This window comes from Ambystoma mexicanum, chromosome 5q, assembly GCF_040938575.1.
Source record: "Ambystoma mexicanum isolate Mex_15411 chromosome 5q, UKY_AmexF1_1, whole genome shotgun sequence".
Taxonomy (NCBI): domain Eukaryota; kingdom Metazoa; phylum Chordata; class Amphibia; order Caudata; family Ambystomatidae; genus Ambystoma; species Ambystoma mexicanum.
Window position 1 is genome coordinate 385,223,361 of NC_090933.1, and position 24,052 is coordinate 385,247,412.

General features: G+C 45.1%; 1 protein-coding gene across 5 annotated transcripts in view; it reads left to right on the forward strand.

Annotated features, from left to right (window-relative positions):
* ENOSF1 (enolase superfamily member 1) overlaps positions 1-24,052 on the forward strand; it is an 831,595-nt gene that overhangs the window by 287,494 nt on the left and 520,049 nt on the right. For all 5 annotated transcript variants that reach the window (XM_069620869.1, XM_069620872.1, XM_069620871.1 and 2 more), the window contains exon 4: positions 683-769. In XM_069620869.1, the coding sequence (XP_069476970.1) occupies positions 683-769 (87 nt within the window). The remainder of the gene's footprint in view (positions 1-682; positions 770-24,052) is intronic.

The window sequence follows — 24,052 nt, forward strand, 5'->3', positions numbered from 1 at the left end:
AGGCGCTAGGAGAGGGCGGTGTGAGGTGTCAGAGTGGTCCTACAAGGGTCACGTCAAATCCCTTTTACAATCAAGTCTCTTACCCATTGCCAAGAGAAAGCAAGGGGAAGGTCGTGGTATCATTGAATGGAATAGTGAACCTCATGCTGGCGAGGCCCAGGAGGGTGCTATGCTCAGAAGTCCTGCCTTGTCCCGTGCTGAAAACGTGGGGAAGGGAGACCCAAGCCATACCATCCTGACTTATCATTTGAGAACACTTCTTTCTTTTCTGGTGAACATTATACCACACTCTTTTTGTAACTTAGAGGTAAGGATTGGCAATAGGTTTATATTAGTATAGGCCCTTTTTATTTGACAAGACGCCACTAGGACTGCCTTATTATTTTTGATGGTTGTAGCTTGCTCCCATCTTAGCTTCAGGTTTAGATTAGGCGTTTTCTCACCCATTCATACAGTTTAATAAGCACCCTTGAACTGTGATCACTTGTGTCTGTCTTTACTGTTGCCACCATGAGTTCCTTACAACACGTATCACAATGGAAGTTGCTGTTAGTGCATTCACAAATCCGCTTTTGCAAATGCAAATCATTTGTGTAGAAGTTCAGATTATACTTGCATTCTCTTATGATATATGCCTGTTTGCATAATCATTCTGTAATTTCCTATATTTTTCTCCATACAGATTGGTCCAGAGAAAGGAGTTATTCAACTAGCAACAGCTGCCGTTCTCAATGCAGTGTGGGATTTATGGGCCAAACAGGAGGGCAAGGTGAACATTTGGAGCCAACACTTTTTCTTTGTCTTTCTTTCCTGTGTTCTCAGTAGTGAGTATTTTCAAAATGTCCAGCATCCTGTGTCACACTGCTTTCTTAATCGAGGAGTATGGCTCCTTTCACCCAGGATTGCTTGTTTTAAAATTCTGATGTTGGTGATCAGTGGGCTTGTCTTTTCCGTCCACCTCGTCCAGTATTCATGTACTGAAATATTTGCAATACGCATTGGAAATATGTGCAGCTATCGGGGATATTTTGTGTAAAATGTGCATTAAGTGCTTTGTGTTAACAGCAACCAATAGTTTGTGTTTGAAAAGGAGACCTTGTGTGCCCATAGAACTAGGATGCATTGGACGAGGGCTGTGGCTTTAAGTTGCTTGAGCATGTGTAGTGTTCTGCTGTTTGTTTGGTGACTGGGTTATTAAAGCCTTTTGTGAGTGGCTTAGTTGGGTTGTGTGTGTTAAGTGTGAGCATAGAAAATGGAGTGATTAGGCGGTAAGGCTAGTAGAGGCTGAGGTTTGATATATGAGGGTGCCTGTAGTTGGCCAGTATTTTGGTGGATCTCAGTCATGGGTCTGGGGTTGGAGGGTATATGGTGTGGCACTTGACGGGTCTCACGTGAGCTATGGCAGAAATAGATTAATACCCGATGTGGAGTGGCGAAAGCCTGTTATGCACTGCCGGAAGTCAGAAGGGAGGGCTTTGTTGTTCCGGGAGTAGTTTAATGGTGGTTTGCACCGGTATGATATTCCATGAGGTGGTGAAATATTTGGAGGAGGGGTGTATGACCTTCCCATGGATACATATTTGAGGGTCAAAGGTGGGTAGCTTTCTTGTTCTTTGTCTCAGTTGTTGGTTGTCGCAAGATGACAGTGGGCTTGCCCGTAGTGGGCGGTTCCTTGGTTAAATAAGGCATTGGAAAGCTAAGGTGGTCCCAGATTGTGCAGATTTACTTTTAGGGCTGTACGAAGCCAAGAATGAGACGCGGACACAGTGAGATCATAGTTTTGGCTATAAACTTTTATTCTAAATAAAAGGGGTTAGGAAAAGGCCTCACTATTCCTACTGTAGGAGGTATTTCCCTACTTCAACCAAAATAAAGGTCTATCCATTGTCAAAGTGTCCAAAACAAAATGTCCTGTGTCCGAAATACTATCCTTGTCCTTACATTCTATAAACCAACTCTAATATGTGACGGATAACATCTTTGGCCTGGTAGGTGCCCAAACATTAAAGTTCAAATGAAATGTATAACTTCAACACAAAGGTTCCCAATGGATAAAGGTCACAGTTCCAGGGGACAGCTACCTTCCCCATGTTTCTCTTAAGGATAAAGTTCATGGTACAAGGGAACAACTTCTTTCCCCAGGTTTCCCTTCAAGACACTTCAAATTCCATAGGGCATGTATCTTCATTAGGGCTCCTTGTTCAACAAAAGAATTGTATATAAAAAATAAACTGGAATGTAAGTCCCATCTTTGTAGGAAACCTGGTGTACTCCTCTGCCAGGTTCCTTTCCGCTTTGTTTAACTTTACTTTCAGTTTTGATTTTGCCGGTGTATTCTCCTACCAGGACTTTGCATATGTTTTACTTCATACAATTGCAAACTTGGCTTTGCCTCGTTCACTCTCCTGCCAGGGCTTTTCAATGGATTTGCTTCGTACTATCTCAGACTTGCTTTTGCCTGATTTACTCTCTTGCCAGGACTTTGCATCTGATTTATTTTATACAATTGCGAACTTGCTTTTCTGTCGCATTCGTCTGATTTACTTTATACAATTGCAAACCTGCTTTTCTGTCACATTTATTTGGTAAGCCCTTTTCGGGTCATATTGGGTTTCATATTCCTTCTTTCAGTTCATACATGTTTGTCTTTCTCTGGCAGCGTTACTGAAGCGCTCTGGTGTCCCATTTTCTCTCTAGAACTCACTGGTGTCTTGTGGCGTCCTTCGGTTCCTTTGTGGTAGACAGGAGGCAGCACTCCGGTGTCCTGCCTCCACCTCACTGGCTCCCCACCTGCACTGTACAGCTTCCACGTCCTTCACATCTGCCGTTTTCCTCTGGGCTCTTGCACTGTGTTCGGGTGGTGGTGAGGCTGCGTCCAGGTTCCTGTGGCTGCTAGAAAGTGTCTTGTTCCTTCCCTCTCATGTTCACTTCACAGTGAACCGGCCTCTGCAGTCCTCTCTTTTGCCTTCCTCTCGAGCCTGCCGGCTCACAGTTTTCTTGACGTCCTCACAGTCGATCAACACCGAGAGGGCTCGTCTTTCCCAGGCAGCGTTCTCTCATGCTGGGTAAAACCTTTAAATGTCACGGGACCTATCACACGCTCACAAACACTAGTGTGTCTCTGGTGCTTCTCATCCCTGGTGATCTGCATTACTCCATTCACCCTCCTCGTCACAGTATTTTTAGATGTATGGGTGTTGTAGGAAGTTCTTGGTGTCTTGTGTATAGAGTATTGGAAGGTGTTGCCAGTAGTTCTTATGGATGGTTGAAGGGAATCTGCATAATATGCCATCAAGGCATGGGAAATGGAAGGGGTATATGTGCAAAACTAGAAGGTGTCTCACCCGCTAGTCCCCGGGGATCTGTCATCCAGATGGCCAGGACACAGCCATTGCTTTTGGATCCAGTTCCTGGAGGTGGACCAGTGCGGGAGGATCACCTGGGTGAGGGGTCTTCGGAAAGTGGCAGTGGGACACCAGATGGTGAGACTTGGTATCCCCTTCCCTATATCACCTTTACCCCATCCTACCAAGTAGGATATTTAGTAACTCTACCGCCTCGTCACCCCCATTACAACACAAACACTTTCTCACGGACAGCCCACTATGAGAGAAAACAGACTAACACAGGAGCCGTATACCTAACATGTCCCAATACAATGGTCAAGCGAGGCCAGGCAATTACTGACCATCACAGACACCTGACTTCCATTAAGCTTCCTCACATGGATAAAAGGCGGAGCATGAGAGCACACTCTGAGCAAGGCAAAGCACACGAGGAAACGGCAGTTCCGAGGTGGCACTTTAATGAGAGAAGAAAGACAGAAAAACAGAAGCGGATTGCAAGGAGGGACGTTCCATTGACCTTTTCGACAAGGAACAATTAGTTTCATGAACACTCGAGATTAGAAAGCATAAACCAGGAAACCAGGCTGAAGAATCCTGCATTGTGTGTCGGAGATACACAAGCCCTCCCGCGTCAGTAATGAAGGTGGGGAGAATACCAGCCGCTGTGATATCGTCTTTGGCTCCAAGAACAAAGCAGCTCCAGTGAAATCAACACAGCCGGTGAGTTGGGGAGACTGATACACGACTGGTCTGTGTTGAAGCCGAGGTTGCAAGCAGCAACATTGTATGGCGAGCGCTGGGACGAACATTGTTAAAACTTGTGTGATAAAAGACGAAGTAAAATTGAACTGTTGATGAGTGATTGAACTTCCAAAGCAAGATGCAATACCTTTGACAGACTGTTCTGGCACAGCGTGGCTGTTCAATCGAAGGTCTCTGTAAGGTATTCACTTGAGAAGTGGCAAAAGTGAAAGTGAGAAAGAAGTGATATCGAGAAGAGAGCGAGTAATTGTGAATCGAAGTGGTCCTGTGGTGGGGTGAGCAAAATCCCACACACAGTCGAAAGTCTTTGATTTTTGGAGTAAAGAAAGTTTGGCAAAGTAGAGAAAGTTGGTCCGAGCCCGGCAGAGGGAGATCAATTGAAAGCTTTATGTTAAAGTGGGTCTGAGCCCGGCAGAGGGGGTCCGGGGTGTATAGAAAATCACCCGAGAATTTGTACATGTGAAATCCTAAGAAGAAAGGAAGTTCGATGTTTGTTGTGTTGCATCAGGCCCTCTGAAAAAGAGATTTTGAATGGCAAAGAGACTTTGGCACAGAAGGCCATGATGTTGAACTTTTGAACTGCATCCTCCAGCTATAGTATCCAGAGACTGTGCTAAGCTCGAGTGTGCTGCCTTGGCCCATGCTGAAAACATGGCCAAGGGAAGCCAAAGGCTTCAATATCCTGACATACCATTTCTTGAACACTTTTCTTTTACATAATATTGTTTCCCACACTATTTGTATTTAGAAGTAAGGATTGGCAATAGGTGTATTAGTATAGGCTACAAACAATAATGCATTCACACTGTGTGTATATCAAGGGAGAGTTTTAATGCTGCATTGCATATGTGTAGTCCTGTGCTAGGGCAGCCTGACGTGTTTCGAGCCACTGCTCTTCTTCTGAGGCTTGAACGTAGTTATATTACATCACGTATCTAAAAAATAGTTGTGATTCTTTTCTATATTTCTTCGCAATTGCGGTCAGACGAATAACTGGGCTTCGAGCCTTTCGGCGATGCGCAGCATTGCCGAAAGGCTCGATGCCCCACAAAATGTGTCATTCACCTGCTGCAATATTTGGGAAATAATTTGTCTGCACATCTAATTTGGACATCATATCTTTTTTGTACAAGCACTAGGGTCACTAGTGGTCTTTCTGCTCGATAGTTTTTTCTGGTATTAGTATAGGCCACTTTCTTTTTTGACAGACTCGACTAGGACTGCATTATTATTATTTGATGGCTGTAGCTTGCTGCCATCTTTAGATTTAGGATTAGATAGGCGTTTTTCATACACAATTGAAGTTCAATAAACACCCTTGAACACCCAGAACCTTGTCTGTCTTACTGCTTGATCCTTCATTACATATCCCTAGAAAGGAAAAGGGGATACCATGCCTCATCCCATGATGTCGCACCCCTCGGAGGGTTACCTCCCCCCATGTGATCCTCCCTCATATAGCCGCCCCTAGGGTCAAGATCAGGTAGTGGCTGCCATACCCTGGCCACATGGGAGAGGTATCCCCAGGAGGAGTGATTTAGATCATCAGATTCGTCACAGGGTGTACCTGATCTTGGCCATGATGTTGGAGAACGACAATCCACTTGTCTTTCTCTGGTGAAGAGCATTCTATCTAGTAGTGTGTTGTCACTGGATTTTAGCGTCCTTCCGGGGTTGTTTATGGATGATCTTTTCTCAGATGAACTCTGCCTCAGCGATGTGTGGGTGAAGCAGAGTGCTTTCAATTGGTTTCCTTTTTCACCAGTCGCTAGTGAAGACTTTAGTGGTGGAGTTATGTGTTCCCTCCTTTCGCGTCTGAGCAATGGTCTAACTGTTGTATTCTTTACGCGTTTAAGTGTCTTTGTGAAGTAAACGCTTTTGGCATAGTTGATTTTGGATAGAACCAGTGCTCTAGTGGCAAGGGTCCTATGCCAAAAGGTAAGGAATGGTCAGATCGAGTGAAGGGGGTAGAAGCATTCCATTACCAGTATGTTAATTTGTGGTTGCAGGGTCTGTTTGTTGTCCATAAAAGTCCATAGTTTTCTGATGTATGTTTCATGGTTTTGGGTAAATACCCAGTACTGTAGGCCAAAGTAGTGGTGCCTCTGGTGCATCATGATTCCTGTTTTCTCTGTGTTGAGTTTGGTGAAGGCGATGTTGGTCTCCTTGTTGCTGGTCATTTTGAAGATGACTTCTGAGTCTGCATAGTTGAAGCAGGTCATCCTATGAGATTTAGTTAGCCTCATGAATGGGGCCATGTAGATGTTGAAGAAGAGGGGTAACGGGCTCGAACCTTGTGGGACTCTGCAGGTAATTTTCCACGAATTTGGAACCGGAAAGGGGAGCCCAGCTGATTTTTTTTCGATCTGTGAGGAAGGACTTCATCCATTGTTGTACTGTGTAGTCCAACTTCTTCCATCCCCCTTATTAAGGATCTGTAATTGACAGTGTCAAAAGCTGCTGAGATGTCCAAGAGTATGAGGGCCAAGGTGGTGTTAGTGTCTGTTGATTTTGAGGTGTTCCCGGATAGATAAATAGTGCTGACTCTATTCCTCTCAGTGGCCTAAATCCTACTTGTGCATGAGTTTAGATGTTACTGTCCTCTATGTATTTCCAGATTTGGCTGTATACTTGGCTTTCTAGGATTTTAACTAGGTACAGTATTTTTGAGGTAGGTTGTGGGATCGTCAGGTCTCCAATGGTAGTTTTGAGGAGTGATTTAGCACGTCATCTTGAAGAGTTTTGGTACAATTTCCATTTCCAGGGAACGGTTAATAAATTTGCAAAAATAAAATGCTAGGCATTCTGTGCAAGGATCTCTCCTTAAAGATCCCCAGGGGACAGGGGTCCACTAGGGAGCCTGCTTTGTTACTTTGTTTTGCTTGGTTTTTTAAAAATCCACTAGCATTATTCGGTTGAATAGGTTGAGTGTTTGGGTTGTGATGTGGTTGTCCCTGGTAAGGATTTCATCTATCCCCTCTGTCTGTGCTGTGTATATGGTTCGCTGGATGTTTTTCACTTTATTTTCGAAGACTGTGGTGAACCCCCACAATTTCTGGGAGGGTGTGGGTGATGTAATGCATGATGAGGTTCCCATTTCGTTGACAATTTTGAACATTTCTTTCTCTGGGTGAGTTCTGATAGATTCTGTGTAATTACTTTTTGGGCCTTCAATTTTGTCTCCTTGTAATGTCAAATCCGCTGCTGATATGCTGGCTTGTCTTGCTGCTTGTAATGCTTTCTCCAAGCCTATCCTGGTTTCCAGTTTGTTTTCTTCATACTTCATGGGTGGTTGTGGGAATAAGGGAGGAGATAAACCACCTGTCCAAAGGGGTGACTCCAGTTCGGGAGCATCTCTGTATTTTCTTCCGGGTCCGGGATGGTGAGGTCTGCTTCAAGTGGGTTTGGTTTGGTATCCTCCATTACATTTCGGAGTTCTTCAGGTTGCATGTTTTCCAGTTTCTCTTAGCGATGTTGAAGTGGCCTTTGTGGGTAGAGAGCCTGTGGGTTGTTTGTGACTAGTAATGTGACCAGACAAAACCACCAATCTGGGGTGAGGAGAGGAGGGATGGTGTCAAGGGCTGTGGAAAAAAACAAAAAATGCCCAACTTCAAAAATATAGCTTTGTCTGACTATTTCTAAAGCTGCTGCTGCAGCCTGGCCTGGTTTTGAAAATGATATGGGAGTGTAGTGTGCAGGAGGAAGTGCACTTTTGTGGGCCTGGTGACCAAAACGTCGCCTTTGCCAATACTTGTTTTATCCCTGATGCCTTTAGCTAGTAAGTTACGTTTTATGGGGCCAAAAGTGCATTGTCTTCCAGACAGTCAGTGGTGTCTGCATTTTGCTGGTTTGCAAATGCAAACTCCATATTTACGGAATAAATAAGGCGACACTGTGACACCCGACGACCATTGCAAATGTCAAATCCTGAGGGCCACGTGGATTAGTATACCTCTGTCCCCAAGCACCAGTCAGAGAGGGGCAAAGTACTCGCTGACCGGTTATTGGAGCCACAGGTGGGGGGTAAACAGGAAACTCCAGGTCCCGGGTGGCTGCAAAGAAAATACCAGGTTAGCTAATGGCTACACGGTATTCACAACAAGCATAAACAAATAATAAGAAAGACCTACCCTGGAGGTGAATGATGAGTGACTTGAACCTAAGTGAATTTTCCCCCAAGGGTCAGATGAGTAGTGCAGAGGGGATAACAGGACCACGGGATCTGAAGGGAGAGGAGAGGGTTTGATTGTAGGTGCACAGTTCTTGACAGAGTTCCAAGAGTTTAAACAAAAGGTAGCTGAAGGTTTATCAAGCGCCAAATCCAAAGGTCAATCCATAAACAATCCAAGAAAACAGTTCCAAGTTCAGATAATCCAGTTATACAGGTCAGAAGAAATCCAAGCGTCAAAATTTGAGGGCAATCCCGAAGAAAAACGAAGTCCAAAATCCAAGAAATTCGATAAGCATGAAGTTCAAAAACGCAGGAAATCGCTAAACGCCGAGAGATCAGCTGAGAAGCAATGTGTGCAAAGGCCAAGCCCCTTTTATTGCAGTCTTCCTGATTCGTTGGCCAATCGGGGACGATTTCCTGGTCACGTGATCTTTCACTTGGTCACGTGATCCACTGGTTCATTTGGTGCCTGTTTCCTGGAAGCCATGTCACATGACCCCTTCTTCTTGACGATCCGCGTCGAGCGGAGGACCGCAGTATGGAGTGGTGATCTCCTCCGCGCCTGCAGTCTCCAAGGCAATCCCCACTGCAGGCGTGGAAATCGACGCCAGGGATGCCTCAGAGTGCAGCGTCCCACTAACGATCGAGCAGAGGTGATCGCGGGAGGGGTCCATGTTTCTCTCCGCCTCCTGCATATCACCCGGTCGTGATTGGGTGAGTCTGAAGCATGACAGCAAATCATTGTCTGCATTGTGCCCTCTTGCGAATTGAAAAAAACAGACGAGCACAACCTGGCACGAATGGTCCCCCGCTCCATTGCCCCTCACAAGAGAATTCAGTGGTTTGGTACCATTCCTGATGCTGAAAAGAATTGAATAGTTGCAGCTTCCCACGACAAAACCTACCTCATTGATGTGTATGGGGTGTCCCATGTGCATGCAAAGGTCAGGCCCTGTCTCAGCACAGCACTGCATATGAAAAGTGAAGCACTGTGTGATGAGGGCACCAGTATTTTTTACTTATAGAGGATGGCTAGGGATCTCTCGGCATCGGGAGTGGGTGGGGGCACTTGTTCCATGATACACACCTTAGAGGCTATATAAGACGGATCCCTCAAAGGTTCCCCGGTTCTACTTTTGGTGTTTCTGGAGTGCAACCCCTCTCAAAGTTGGTTGAACACCACATCAGTTGGAGTGAAATATGATTCATTGGTCCAGTAAGCCTACCTCCATCACCTCAGGGCACAGCGCCACATCTACACGGTGAAAACCCAGAGAAAACCAGTCCCAGAACCCTAGCCAAACCAAAAACATATGGCAGGCAGAAGAAACACATTCAGCAAGTGCTCTGGTCCAATGTGGAGACTCTGGATGCAGAGAAAAATGGCACAGGAAAGCTGGAGCTTCAGGTCAGCAGGCAGCCACAATGGCACCAGGAGAACCCTGACTTTTATGGCCTTGGTTCATGGGGAGCCAAAGCATGGGCCAATTCCTGTTTGGAAGACACGTACAACAGATGCAGGCTAGTCAAATCACCAAGCACACAATTGGGGAGGAAAATGAACCACAAACAAGAAGTATATCAATGAGGAATCTGGTGCTCAGTCCTGACTGCCCAGGGGCCACAATCAACTCAAACACCAAAAGCCAAGGGCTAGAATACTCATAAAGAGGTCAAGAGAACCTTCATTATTTTAAACCAAGCAAGTTCTGACAACTACATATGGAACAAATCCGTCAGAGCATGACTGTTTCCATTCCCAAAGTCAATTTTTATTATATCATCTTCCTTTAAAAACGATTACCAAACCCAAACAGTGAGGCCCAGATTAGTGGCACTTGGATGTTTATCCTGATTTCCCCCTATAGAATAAGGGTTATCTACGTCGCACATTTAGATTCTTACCAGCTACATTTTATACTAGTAACCTGACATTTATGAGTGGGATTACTCTGCCCATTACGGAGCAGACATTTTTCACTACTAAGATGACGCTTTAACAGTTCATGAAGGCTCTCTAGTTGGTCAACACTTATAGGTGGGTCTACAATAGCGCTCGAGTTTTGAGCATTTGACAACACGACGCCGAGCAGTGAAGTGCTGCTTTATTCATGGACTAATACCGTGTAGTAAGATAAGTTAGTGTCCCTTATTTAGGCAAGATGTGTATACCTATTGGAGACATTGGGGTGGGGAGGTGGCAGGCATGGACTTGTATTCCTAATTTTAAAAGAAACATCTTTTTTTTGTGCATAACTAGGGGCATTATTACTTTTGGGTGTGACGCCAGCACATACATGTTTTCGAGGTTGGGGGACGGGGGGCGGGGGGGTCAGGTGCTAAATAACGATACAAACAATCCAGATTCAACTTCTAGAATGTATTTGGGGCCTTTCTCAATTAAAATAGAAAAATATGTTTTACACAACTATCATAATGTTAATATTTAATATTTAGAATTTGGTGTTGAGTTTATTAAATTCATTGTCCATGGGAATAATACATGAACCCCAGATCACTAGTTTATCAAGGCCTAAAAAGAATTATAGGAATATAGATCAGGTAGGAACCACCTTATCATTTTAAATTAATTAGTGGGTTAATCAAATTGCCGTATAACATTTATGTTCCTATATTTGTTAAGGGCATAGTGTAGAAGATCTAATAGTGTCTCTTCTCGCGTTTAGATTTATTGAACAGATTTTCAATTCATCAACACGTGGGTGTCCCCAGTAATCGATTTGAAAAAATAAGTCTCTCCTGATGAAGGCTGTCACAATAAAGAGAGCTTTATTGGATTAGGCTCTTGTTAGGCTAAAACACATTGGGCCTCATCGTGAGTTGGGCATAACGCAGGCGCTATAAGGGTTGGACGGTAATGGGCATTCCCCATTGGACCCAATGGGGCATTTTCAGCGCAATTAGCGCGCACTAATAGCACCCGAAAATTGGAATTTTTTCGGCGCATTTACCCCAGCTTGCAGCTGTGGATAAATGCTGCCAGACTCATGTTTGGGCGGACCCTTGAATGTGGCGGTAATAGCATTACTGCCGCATTTAAGGGCTACCGCCCAACTCATGATGAGGCCCATTGTGTCTACATTTTCATCTGTTTGATTATTGGTGATGATTTTTTTCAACTGGCCACAGAACACTCTGTTGTAAATTATATCATGCAAAGTAATGGGGGTCAAACCTCAATTAAATGTTGATTAGTCAAATGAAGAAATGTGCTTGTTGCTGAATTTTATACACACTACTACCATGTGCACAAAAAAGTTTCTTAAAGGAAGAGGATATGATCTTCACCTGAGGACCTCTGCCCCGGCTCCCATGGGTTTGTCCATCAGGACGGGCGCAACCCTACCCGTGCTCGGCCATCCACAATCCTTTCTAGTTTTGCAGGCCTGCAACACGATACAATTATGTTTTATCTATCAGGCCTGAAGGCCTTCTGGTCCAGCTCCCTTGCTGGGGAATGAGATGGGAAAGTGATTTGGGAATCATTACAATAGTGTGCTGCTGCTTCCACCACGGCCTGTGGCAGACTAGGCCTCACTCTAATATGGCGGGCTTCAGTATTTACTGCAGCGGGGACAAGGGCTGGCTGTTACGTTATTCTCCATTGTCTTTTCATAATTGTATTCTACTAACTCACACACACATGCCCTATACCTGGGCTACACAATTGTCCCACACGTTAACCCTGCTTTGCATGTTTCATGCCCCTGCAATTGCACGCATTAATTTCTGCGTGCACTTAATATATTTTTCTCAACTTAAATCGCTTGGATGGACATGGGAACTGGACATGCATTCCAACATTCCCACCTTAGTTAATCCTCCATCAACTAACAAAGCTGCCACCTGAGCCATATACTCATCTTCTTTGGGCACACACACCCTGCACACATAGCATAGGATTTCCCCTGCTTGGGCTTATTTATCCAGGATACACGTGAGGTAAATACTGCCCCCATCACCCGCTAGGTCAACCCAATGCTCTAAATAACTTTCTGGGTCTGGTGGGGGTGTAGTCCGAGTCCACGGGGAATCTATGGGCTGGTAATTTCTCACCATGCAAGGTTTCTTTGGATCAGCTATTTGAACATGCCCATCTTTTGTATTAGGAGGTGCCATACTCGCCCCTATTAAGACCATCATCATAGTACTGTTCGGGAGTGTCTTTATGCAGCATCAGAGTGTCATTGGACACATGCAGAAAAGACACTCACCAGAAGGAGAACCACAATAGGGACTGTTATCTTAACCACTGGTCTGAGCCATGTCCGCACGCACAGAAACATTGTTTCAAACTAATCTTCATCTTCCACTTCTGCTTCACTTACCATGCTTGTCTTTAGCTTGTGGAGGGTCCCTACGATGTGCGACGAGGACCCATTTTCTGCTTTGTTTGGGGGGTGTATGTGCAAGATGATAGTTTGATCTTTTTGCACATGCCCCCTTCCATGACCGTCAACGGGTCTAGAACATACCGGTTCTGAAGGTTCATCAACCGGATCGCACACATTTCGCTCTTAATCACATTCAATCCTTACTCTGTGTCATTCACCAACTGGATCATTTCACACATCACTATTTGGAGCCACTTTGTGTTGGCCACAGCCTGGGCCCCTGGTACCATACGGTAAGCAACAAGGACCTCTGTCTTGGTATACTGGTGATACTCGTTTGGACAATTTTTCAGCAGTTTGGAGGAATCTTCGGATAGATAGTTTGATCTCCTCTTCTCTCTTCTTAGTGAGCACTTCTTTCTTCTTGCTTGCAGGGGCTGGGATGGGGGTTGCTTCGACTGTGCTCTGACATATCTTGGTGCTATAGTTACATGTGCTTCAGGAACTATGAGGATCGCTGAATATGATGTTGCTAGCAACATGTCCTTCTCCATGATAGTGGGAGATGCATGTACGCCTGCTGGCCACACACCCAAAAGACGACCATGAGGGCTGCAGTGCCCATGCTCTTATCAGGAATGTATAGTGTTTTGTTGGTTCCCACTGGAGCAGTTCTGTGTCCTCGAAAACAAAACTCGTACTCTTCTGCCGCCTGCGCCTTCACCAGCATTTCTTTTGTTTAATTCCATTTCAGTGTCGAAGCACATGTGGCTTATATAGTGAGACAGTTCCTGTTGACATTCCATAAGAATTCTTTGTTGAACCCTGCTGACCCCCTTGCCGTGCATCTCACTACCGCTTCTTGCCACGTGTTAGATGAAAAGAACACACCGTCCATCTTTAGCAGTGGGTCTTTGCCATTGTTCGCACACTTCTCTTCATCTCGGCCCATAAGCACAACTCGTACTGCATGGCCTGGCACAGTACCAGATGAACCAAACACTCGGTATCCAAAGATGGCATTTCCTGGGACCATTTTGGGAGCCCCCTTTCCATTGCCATGTGACTGTGCCAATTGCCTGTATCCTTTCTACTTTCATTATATTGTCCGTAAAACCATCAGTGCAGACAGTACATACCCAAACAGATACTTTACATTTTTTATACATCCCCCCCTATTTAACACCCTCTCTTTATATGCCTCAACCATATAACTTGGTTGAATGTAAAGATGCAGAAACCTAACATAAATCCGAAACATCTGTATAACAAGTTGATCAATCGATGCGAGTGATGAGAACTCTGGAGAGGGCAAGAAGTATTGGCCAATTCTGCATTTCCCAGAGTATGCTTCATATTTACAAATGTAGCGATACTAGTTTGATAGCATTTAGTGAACATTATAGCAGGAGAAATCCACATCTTCTGATGATATCGTTATCCGTGTTGGAAGAGATGAGGTAGCAGTGCTGTATTGAGGTAGTACGGTTGATGCAATGAGTGAAAACAAAACTTGAGTGGGAGAAAGTGGACACGCAACACAAAAGCCAATCAATAAGAAAGCACAATCTGCTGGTGCACAGTAAACAAAGGATATTGACACCAATTCATTTGGTAATGCAGATTTGGGTGAAAGAGGTGCTGTATGGGTGGGGAGCGCTGCAATTTGAACGCAAATGGAGTGGCATTGATGACCGTAAATTGGCCGTAGTACCTTGTTCACTCAACCTGTGGACAAAATTGTGAACATAAACAGCATCTCTTGGATTCAACTCAAGAGGTGTCGCTCTCGCAGATTCTGGTGCATGGCTTTTTTCTTCTGCTGTTCTCTTGGGTGCTATCTGTCGAGAGATAATCTTTATGAACTTCGTCAGGTGAGACAAATGCATTTTAAATTTATCACCCAAAATGGACGCAGCCCTGTGAGCATCAGAGGCACGTTGCGTGGGTGAAAGTGCATGCGCCACCCGTCACTATTTCGTGTGGGGAGAGGTGATGGTCTTTACAGGGCTGTGTCTGCATACTAAATGGGGCCAAGGGAAAACAATGGATCCACTTATTTGTAAGGGTAAAACATAGTTTGGACAGTTTGCTTTTAAAAGGCCATTGATCCACTTGACAAAGCTGTTGGCTTGTGGATGATATATGGAGCACAATTTGTGTTTGCTCCCTAAAAGAGATGTTATTTCTTTAAATAGCTCATTAAAGAAGTGGATCCCATTATCGGATTCTTGTACTCCAAAGCGGGAAATCACTCCGCAACGGAAGAAGGGGCAAACAATAACAATCAAGTAACTAAAGGTGTTGCACCGTTCTCCTATGTCACAGTCAATGTGTAGCTTTCTGAATGGCCCCCTGGGGCGCGGTAATGTGCCTCGCAGCATCCACGTTTGCCCAGTTTTGTATGTTGGACGGATCATGCAATATGAAATGAACACATTTTGTAGTTCCTGTATATTTGGCATGTACCAATCCTCCAGTAGGTCCGCAGCCATGTGATGTTTTGACACATGTGAGGGGTGGTGCAGCTGCTCAAATGCTACCATCACCAATTCCTGGGGCATTACCGCCATACCTGTGTTGCCCTTTCTCCATATTAGATCAGTGGGAGATTGTTCAACCCCTCTACCCCCTTTCTGCCATAGAAGCTTTTCGGCATGCAGTGCTTGACCCTGTAGCTCTCTTATCTGAGTGACTTGTAGTGATGTGTATGGGACTTCTAATTGTAATTGCATACTCGCTATTTTTGGGTATTCTGTAATGTCTGGTCCTGGGAGGTAACCTGCTATTTTGGCTGCCTGGTCGTCTGCATGGTTCCCAAGAGATATTCGGCCTGGGTTGTTAGTGTACGCAGCACACTTGACCTCTGCGACCAAAGTGGGCCGCGAAAGAGCATTAATGAACCTGTCTAGCAGGGCAGCATGTTTAACTGGGGACCCATCTGCTCTTTTAAACCACCGTTTCTATCGCAACAGCCCTTAGTGGACTGTGTTAGTGGCGTATGCTGAATCAGAGTAGATGGTAACTCGACACCCCTGACACATGTGAGGGGTCAGAAATGAGAGGCAGACACAAAGTGGTACTGTTTTCAACATCTGACATCTTTATTAGAATAAAGGGATTGGATAAACACCTCTCTGTCCCTATCCTAAAGAGAGTTTCCTTTCCTAGGAACCTAAAACTAAAGATCAGTCTGTGTCTCATTGGCAAAATTATATACACTATCCTTGTATCCAAGACATATTAATCTGACCCTCACTCTACTAAGGGTCTAAGGAAAGTGTCTCTGATTTAGGTTTGGCAAAAAGTGTTCAAAAGCAAGTAGATAACTCCAATAAAAATAGCCTCTTTCAGTGAAAAGTCCTTGGATCCAGAGGGTGGTTCCCTTCCTCTGGATTACCTCAGGTGGGATGGCAAAAGTGTCTTTTCCAAATAATATTTCCTCAGGGATGGCAAATGTATCTCTTTCACGAAACTTCTTATGGAAGGCAAGACGGTCTCTTTTATAAAACAACTTCCTAATGATGTCAAAAGTGTCTCTTTCATACAACAACTTCTTAAGGATGACCTTCTGGTATACTCCATTGCCACGAATCCTTCAGTAAGTTTTTTTAGATCCCCTGGATACTCTCCTGCCAGGTATCTTTTCGCAATGTCTTATTCTTCTGTATATTGCAAATGGTTTGCCTGGTGTACTCCCCTGCCAGGAATCCCCTTCTGGGGTCTTGCAGATCCCCTGGTATGTTTCTTTGCAAGGTATCCTTGCCCCCAAAGGCTCACTGCCTAATGTGCTTCTTTCACCAACTTCTTTCAGTGTTTTCACTGTATTTCAGTATAACACAGTTCTATTCCTTCACTGTCTATACTGCATTGGCTTGAGGTACTACTTGTTCCAACTTTCCCCACATTGATATCTCATGTATGGAGACTTGTGCAAATTCTGTCTTCGTATTTTGCTGGTCGGTATTCAAAACAGTTTCTTAATTGCTTACATGCCTGTCGATCAGGGGTCCCCAACATCTTTGGGCAGAATGACCGGTGTCTAGTATCATCACCGACCCCTGGCACGTTGCTGCAGTGAAGCTTTCACTCCAGGACAGCGTTTCCGGCTCTTCAGACCTTCTCCCAGCTCTCTTGCTAACTCCTCGTTCACCTGTCGGTAAGACCACTGTTGCTTGGCGCGGCCGCGTCCCTGGTAGCTCTGCTGCTTACTCCCCTGCGGTTCTCCCACAGTGCCTGCTGTGTCTCTTTTGGCCATGACGGTAGGTAATGCTTTCACGCAGCAGATGGGAAGCGCAGCGCATGCTTTCTCCCTCATGGTCCGTTACTGTGCTACTGCCTTCTCCCTTGGTTCCGCTTCCCGCTTGTCCCGTTCTGCTTCTCTCTTCTCCAACTTCGACTCCGAATTCCACTCCTGTTTGAATGTGTGGGTCATTTGGAAATGCCCCGCGCACTTGGACTTCATTGTAAGAAATAGTCTGCATGTTCAGTTTGGTGTATCCTTCAATCCACTTTAACTCCTTCCTCGTCTCAGTACTTGAGGCTTTATGGGAGTTAGAGGCCATAGTATTTATGGGACTTTTAAAGTGATATTGTGTAGGATTTTTGTTCAAAGCAAAAACATCAGAGACAGGAGATGTTAGGTGTGTTATGTGGATATGAGGTATGAATGGCATTCTGCTTAGAGTGTTTTGCAAGAAAGGGGTTTTGGGTTTTACAATAAGCCATCAAGTATTTTGGAATTATGAGGTCTTCTTCTCTGGGAAGTGAAAAATACTGTGTCCCTCCTGATGGGGTAAACTACCTGTCCCCGACAGCGGTCTCCTCCCATGTAATCTTCCCACATAATACCACCCCCAGGGTCAGGATCAGGTAGCGGCTACCATCCCTTGGCCACAGGGTAGGAGATCTCTGGCTGGCGGTCAGTGATGACTCCACAGGATTTATCAAAGATGCCTCTAGTTCTTCTATCAAGGCAATGAGCTCTGCAGCTTGGGCCGAGTAATGCATGGGTAGTCTCTTTTGCACTAATACCTCATATTTCCCATCCACTAACAGGACTACTGCCACATCTGTTTGCCTTTTGCCCGTCTCCTGGTCAATAGTTACTGACCTGTCAACAAAGAATACTTCTCTGTTGCCAAGAGCACAATCTCACGCCTTTGTGATGTCTTCGTCAGGGCCTTTGTAAGTGGCACAGTCATGCACTTTTTCAGCATCAGTGATTGGTTCAGTCAGGAAGGTGGCCGGGTTCACTGTCTTACATCGGGCAATGTGAATGGGCAGGCTGGACAGTATGACCTCATATGCAGAAGCCCTTTGTGTGGTGAGGGTGGATTTGGACCTTTCTAGGATGGCAAATACTGCATGCTCCACGTATAATATTACTGAGCATCCCATTGTGACAGTGGCTGACTTCTCTATAGCAAAGGCTGCTGCAGCCAGAGCTTGTTCACACAGGAATTGCCCCTGCTGAACAGAGTCTGGCATGCCGCTGTAATACGCTAGAGGTTTGCGGCCCATAGTGCACTTTTGTATTAAAACCACTGTCATCATTTGGCCATCTGAGTATGAAAAAAGATAGAAATCTTGGGTATAGTTGCGCATAGTCGGATGTTCATAGAACTGGGGCAGTAGCAATAACGTCCTTGAGCTCTTGAAAACTAGTAAGCATTTCTTCAGCCATTGTGATGGTGCCCTTTGTCTTTTGGGCCATTTAGTGCCTGCAGTATTGGTCGAGTGAATGTCCAGTAATTGGAAATCCATGCTCTGCAATAATTGCACAACCCAACAAACTTCTGCATGTCCTTAACCGTCACTGGTTGGGATGTGCTGTGCACTGCTGCTGCGCGCTCTGGTGTCACTTTCTTATTGTGAACCGAAATCAGCTGGGCGAGGTATAATACTTCCTGTTGACAGTATTGCAACTTCAGCTCTGTCTGCCTTATATCCTTTGTCAGCTAGTAATTCTAACAAGGTGATGGGGACGTATCCAACACTGTTGTTCATCGGCGCTACTGTGAAGGCATCATGAAGCAATAAACATACAACAAATTCAAAGTTCAAACAAATTAGCTTTATGAACTTACATGTCAGGATAGTTGAAGACCTAACTTGCTCTATGCTAAGGTGGGATTTCCCTACCTAAAGAAAACTATGGAGGTCTGAGTCAGTGTGTTCAACTGAAAAGTCTGTCTGTGTCCAAAACCTATGCTTGACCTCACAACTAAAGCTAAACAATGTCTAGGTATGTTAGCATCAAAAGAAAGTGTTCCAAATAAAGTTCTGAACTTCTTCCAGCACTGGGCTTACTTTCCAGCTCCCATTTCCCAAGTTCAAAACAGTTCTGCAATGCTCTGGGGTTCCTTTCCCCAGGAAGACAACACAGTTCCACAAAGAAGGCCTTGAGGTTCCCTTCCTCAAGGTAGCAACAAAGTTCATAAGGTCTTAGGGTTCCCTTCCCCAGGACATCAGCTTTTCCAGCTTTCTGACTTACACTTGGTTTCAGTCTCTTAATATCCAAAAACTAGTTCTAGGTCAACTTTACACTTCGTCTGGTTTCTTGACAGTTCATACAGATTGCTTTCTTTGGTTTCACTTCAGCAATCTCTTTCATATACTTAGCTGTGCTCTCTGTATGTTTTCTTGGCTTCGCAGATAGGGTATCCTGGTTTATAGTGATTCCCTCGAAAAAAATCATCTACATACCAAGCCATCTAATGCAAAGCATTGTCTGCCAAAGCATCGTCAGGCTATCTTTAACATGTGTGCATTTCCATCAAAAATATAAATGGACTGGTTTCAATGGAAATGCACTTTTACATGTAAAAAATAGCATTTCAATGCTTTTTTTGTAACTTTAAAACATTACATGGAGCTGTCCAGTGCTGAAACTTTGGCACTGGCCAGCTCCTTGCAACGTTTTTAAGTTTTTATGTATATGGGGGGGGGGGGTTCCCCCTCGCCCACCTCCCCCTAACCCTAACCCTAATGTAATACTTAATCTAACCCTAGCCCCAACCCTAACCCCTAACCCAAACCCTAACCCTAATCTAACCCTAGACCCAACCCTAACCCCTAACCCAACCCTTAATCTAACCCTAGTCCCAACCCTAACCCGAAATCTAACCCTAGCCCCAACCCCAACCCTAATCTAACCCTTAATCTAACCCTAGCCCAAACCCCTAACCCTAATCCAATATAAAACATTTCGATGGATCCCTCGAATTATCCGCAACTAAATGGTCATTCGATGGAATGGCATTTCGATGCTTATAATTCTATGGATTGGTGTTAGATGCAATAGCATCCGACGGATTGACCAGATACCGGGTATCCCCATTATAGGCTCAGTTGTTGGACCACACAGTCCTCCCATTTCAGGTCACGTAACCGGTAACCCTAGGCTTCCTTGCCCACACAGGTTCTTTTGTACCTCCACCTTTGTTCTGATTCACATTCACTTGGCTTTTTCCTTGCCATCCTTTTGGCTTTGTCACAATGTGTTTTACTCTTTGCCAGTCTCTTGACTTTTCCACAATGTGTACTTTCATACAGTTCATTCCGTGGTGCTCTCCTGCTTTCACCACATTACTTTCACACTCTAGCAAAATTCAATATTTGCTTTTCACTGCTTTGCATAAGATTCGTTCTTTGCTTTCAATATATTGTATGTATACTTCACACACATTTCTCTTCTGTTCACAGGCTTCTCAAAAGCTTTCATAGGCTTGTCAAAAGCTTTCTTGTAGTTCAATATTCAATAGTACTTCAATTCTTAGTCTTTTGCTCACAGTTCATCTTATTCGTATGGTTTGCCACAATCCCTCACTTCGGGTTCACAATATGGTGCACATATCAATTTGGTCATTCAGCAATCACTTTTGCCCATTAACAGTCCCCAGGAGTGCCCCGGTATGAGTGTTTCCGTGCATCCACTCACCGGTCCTTGGCGGTTCCTCCGGGTGTCTGCTGCTCCCCGTACACATTTCTGTTGTCCCGCGAGCCCCGCTCTTACTCTGGTCAACTTTCTGTGGGTTGCTGCCAGCTCTGCTTGCTTCCCGCAGATGCTGTCGGTAGTTTACAGGAACCATATTTCTTCTATGTCTCGCAGCCCCTGCTGCGAGCACCAGACCAGCGAGGCTCCCACCACTGTGCCCCACTCACTAGCCTCTTGGACTTTGGAGCCACAGTCTTTACAGAGAACCTGCCAGCATCCTGGGTCCTTAACAGGACCCTCCTCAGCAGCCTCCCTCTCCACAGGGCTCCATTCACTTGAGACCCGCAACACTCGGCCCGGCTCCTCCCTTGCTGGTCCCTCCATTTAAACAAGTTGCAGGTGTGTATCCTTAAGCCCAATTGCCTGACCAATTCTCCAGACATGCCTGACCCTTGCAACAGTCTGCAGGCCTCTTCCATGTCTCAGTACCAGAGTGGTGAAATTACATGTTAGTGTGTACCACTTCTAGTCGCCTCTTTCTCGTCCCAGTAGTATGTAGTGGTATGAATATGGAGAAGTGAGGGAAAGTGATTGACACCAGCCTATGAAGGCAGAGGAGGGGGAGGTTGATTATTGCAGGGAAAAGGGGGATACCGTGTCTCGCCTGTAGACATCTCCCCAATCCAGTGAATATTTGCATATCAACAGCTAAACAAGAGTTGGTTACAAAGTGCTATCGAAATATAAGTGAGGAAACACCAGGGCAAAGAAAAATCTGTTAAATAGTTACAGCAGTGGACACACTTCAGCTTTCATAACAGAATAAAAAAGGACATATCTTCGGCTTGTGTGTGCAGCTCGGAAATCGTTCCGACTAACAAAAGATATAAAGGGATTCCATTCAACCAGGAATTAGGACATCGCACCCTTAATAGTGTCCTCAACTTTGCTCATAGATGCCGCAAACCAAACTTTAGCCCACCATTGACTTCTATTAAGGGTGCGGGAGACTTTCCAATTCTGGGCTAATACTACCTTAGCTGAGACCAGAAGATGAGTGATCAATTTAGAGGACGACCCTCCCAGCTTGTATAAACCTGCTGGGTCTTCATTCCTTAGTAGGGCTATTTGCGAATCTACAGACAGCTGTAGTCCTGTGATGCCTTTAATCTGGGAAAGTACCTTCTTTCAATAAGTTTGAATAGAACCACAGGACCACCACATATGATAAAGCGTGCCGGGGGGTTGGGGGCATCTCCAGTAAAAGGGCAATAGGGCAGGGTTTATCTTATGGAGCTGTTCAGGGAGGGGTAAAGTATAACCTATATAATACTTTGTAACTATTTTCCTTTACTTAAACACACTTAGAAGATTTTGCAGCCCTAGGCCACGTGTTATACCATGACAGTTCATCTACCGACAACCCCAGGTCAGCTTCCCACCGGGCCATATAGGAATGCGGGGGCTTAAAGCGGTTAGCATTGAGGATTTTATATAGCGAGAAGACCTTCTGGGCTGGGGGTCCCCAAGAAACAGGTTCTCAAACTGGGTGGTGGACTTTTTAGTCTGTTTAGCTATTTTTGGTATTTGCAACCCAATGCCGCAACTGTATGACACCAAACGTATCCACTTTGCCCAACTTGCAAAAATCTTTATGGCTGGCAAAGGTTAACGGTTGCTCATTTTTGAATAGCTGTCCTATTCTCAGAAGACCACCCTCTTTCCAGTAGGTGAAGCCCCTCACCTGCCTCCCCTGAGGAAAGTCCAAAGAGTGCAAAATGCATGTAAGTGGGGAAGGGAGCATGCTAACTGCATATTTACGCGCTGCTCTATCCCAATACTCCAGTGTCGTTCTGGTGGGTGCCAGGATTCTAAGTGATCCGACCGCGGCTGATTTTGCCACGGCCAGAAAGTTCGCATGAGCAAGGTGCGAACTACCAAAAGTTTGCACCTTTCTCATGCAAACACACTTACATACAATGGGGGCTGCAGGGGTTTCCCCCGCAACCCCTCGCTCACTACACTGTAAAGTATAGTGAGCAGGGTGTTGCAAGGGACACCCCTGCAGCCCCCGGTTTTTTCCCTTTTTTTGTTCACGGGTGTGCTGCGTGGGTGTCCCCCACAACACCCCACTCACTATACCACACAGTATAGTGAGCGGGATGCTGCAATGCTACCACCAAAGGTTCAAACTTTTGGTGTTCCAACCTTTGGTGGTAGCATTTTCGGTCGTATTGTAAGGTAGGACCTTTTTTCGGTCCGATCGTACAATACCGGTGCCAGCAGGTGACATCTTCCTTACCAGGCAGCAGGGGAGTGCCAGAATCACTTGTGTAGTGGAACCCCTATCGTAGCCTACTCAATATCTACCCATTGCTTTGGGGAGAGAACTGAAACCCGACTGTCCAAATGAGGGGCACTCTGCACCATATACAGATAGCTCTCCACGTCGGGTACTCCCAAACCCCCCGTTCTCTAGCCGCCATTAATGTGTGCCTGGAAACCCTGGGGAACCACTTAGCCCAAATAAACTGGAAGAACTGGGATTGGAAGTCCTGAATCACCAAGTTGGGGATTGGAAGAGGAATTCTTATAAATAAAATTGAGTTTCAGTAGTGTGGTCATTTTGAATGGTGCTATTCTCCCGAGCCAAGAAATGTCTGCCTTCCCGCATCTGTCCAGATCTAATTTAAAAGAGGAGAGTAGACCCGGGATATTGGTGGCCTATAAGTGATCATCTCTGGTGTGAGATTAATGCCCAGATATTTCTGAGATTAACAGAGGTCCACTGGAAGGCATATGTCCTCTTCAACATAGGAACAGTGGCAGGGCTGTCTGAGACATTCATTATGATTTGATTTGGTAAAATTCATCTTAAACCCAGAGAAATGATGGAAAATGGCCAACAACGGCGACATGTGGGAGCATGGTTTCTGAGTCCCACATGAAGAAAAGGCGGTAATAAGCTTATAATGCCACCCTGTGTGAGGTGGCCTCTGTCAATGGCTCGAAAAGTCTCAGAGGCCTGAATCTTGGGTACAACATTCATTCATAGCCTGTTTTTATTTCATAGCGTTTTTTGCATATAAGGGCTAGGGATTGTGGCAGGGTAGAGAATAAATTAAAGGGAAGGTGGAGTTTGGTGGGGTAACCCCCACGGGGAGTTTGGTAGGGTAACCCCCACAAATAAAAAAACATTTTTTTGATGAATTGTTCTGGTGAAAGAATTTAGGCAAAAAACTTGGTGAAAGAAAATCTGGGGATGAATGAATATAGTACCCAATCTTGCAAGCCAACGGCTCCATGGATGGGGCAAACAAGAGGGGAGACATGGAGCATCCACGGCAAGTTCCCCTCCCAAGCACAAAAGGTTCAGAAAATGTGCCATTCATCCTGATTCTGGTGGTCGGTTGAGCAAAATTGGCCAGGATTCTCTTAATAAAAATGGGGTCAAAACAAAATCTCCTCAACACTTCCA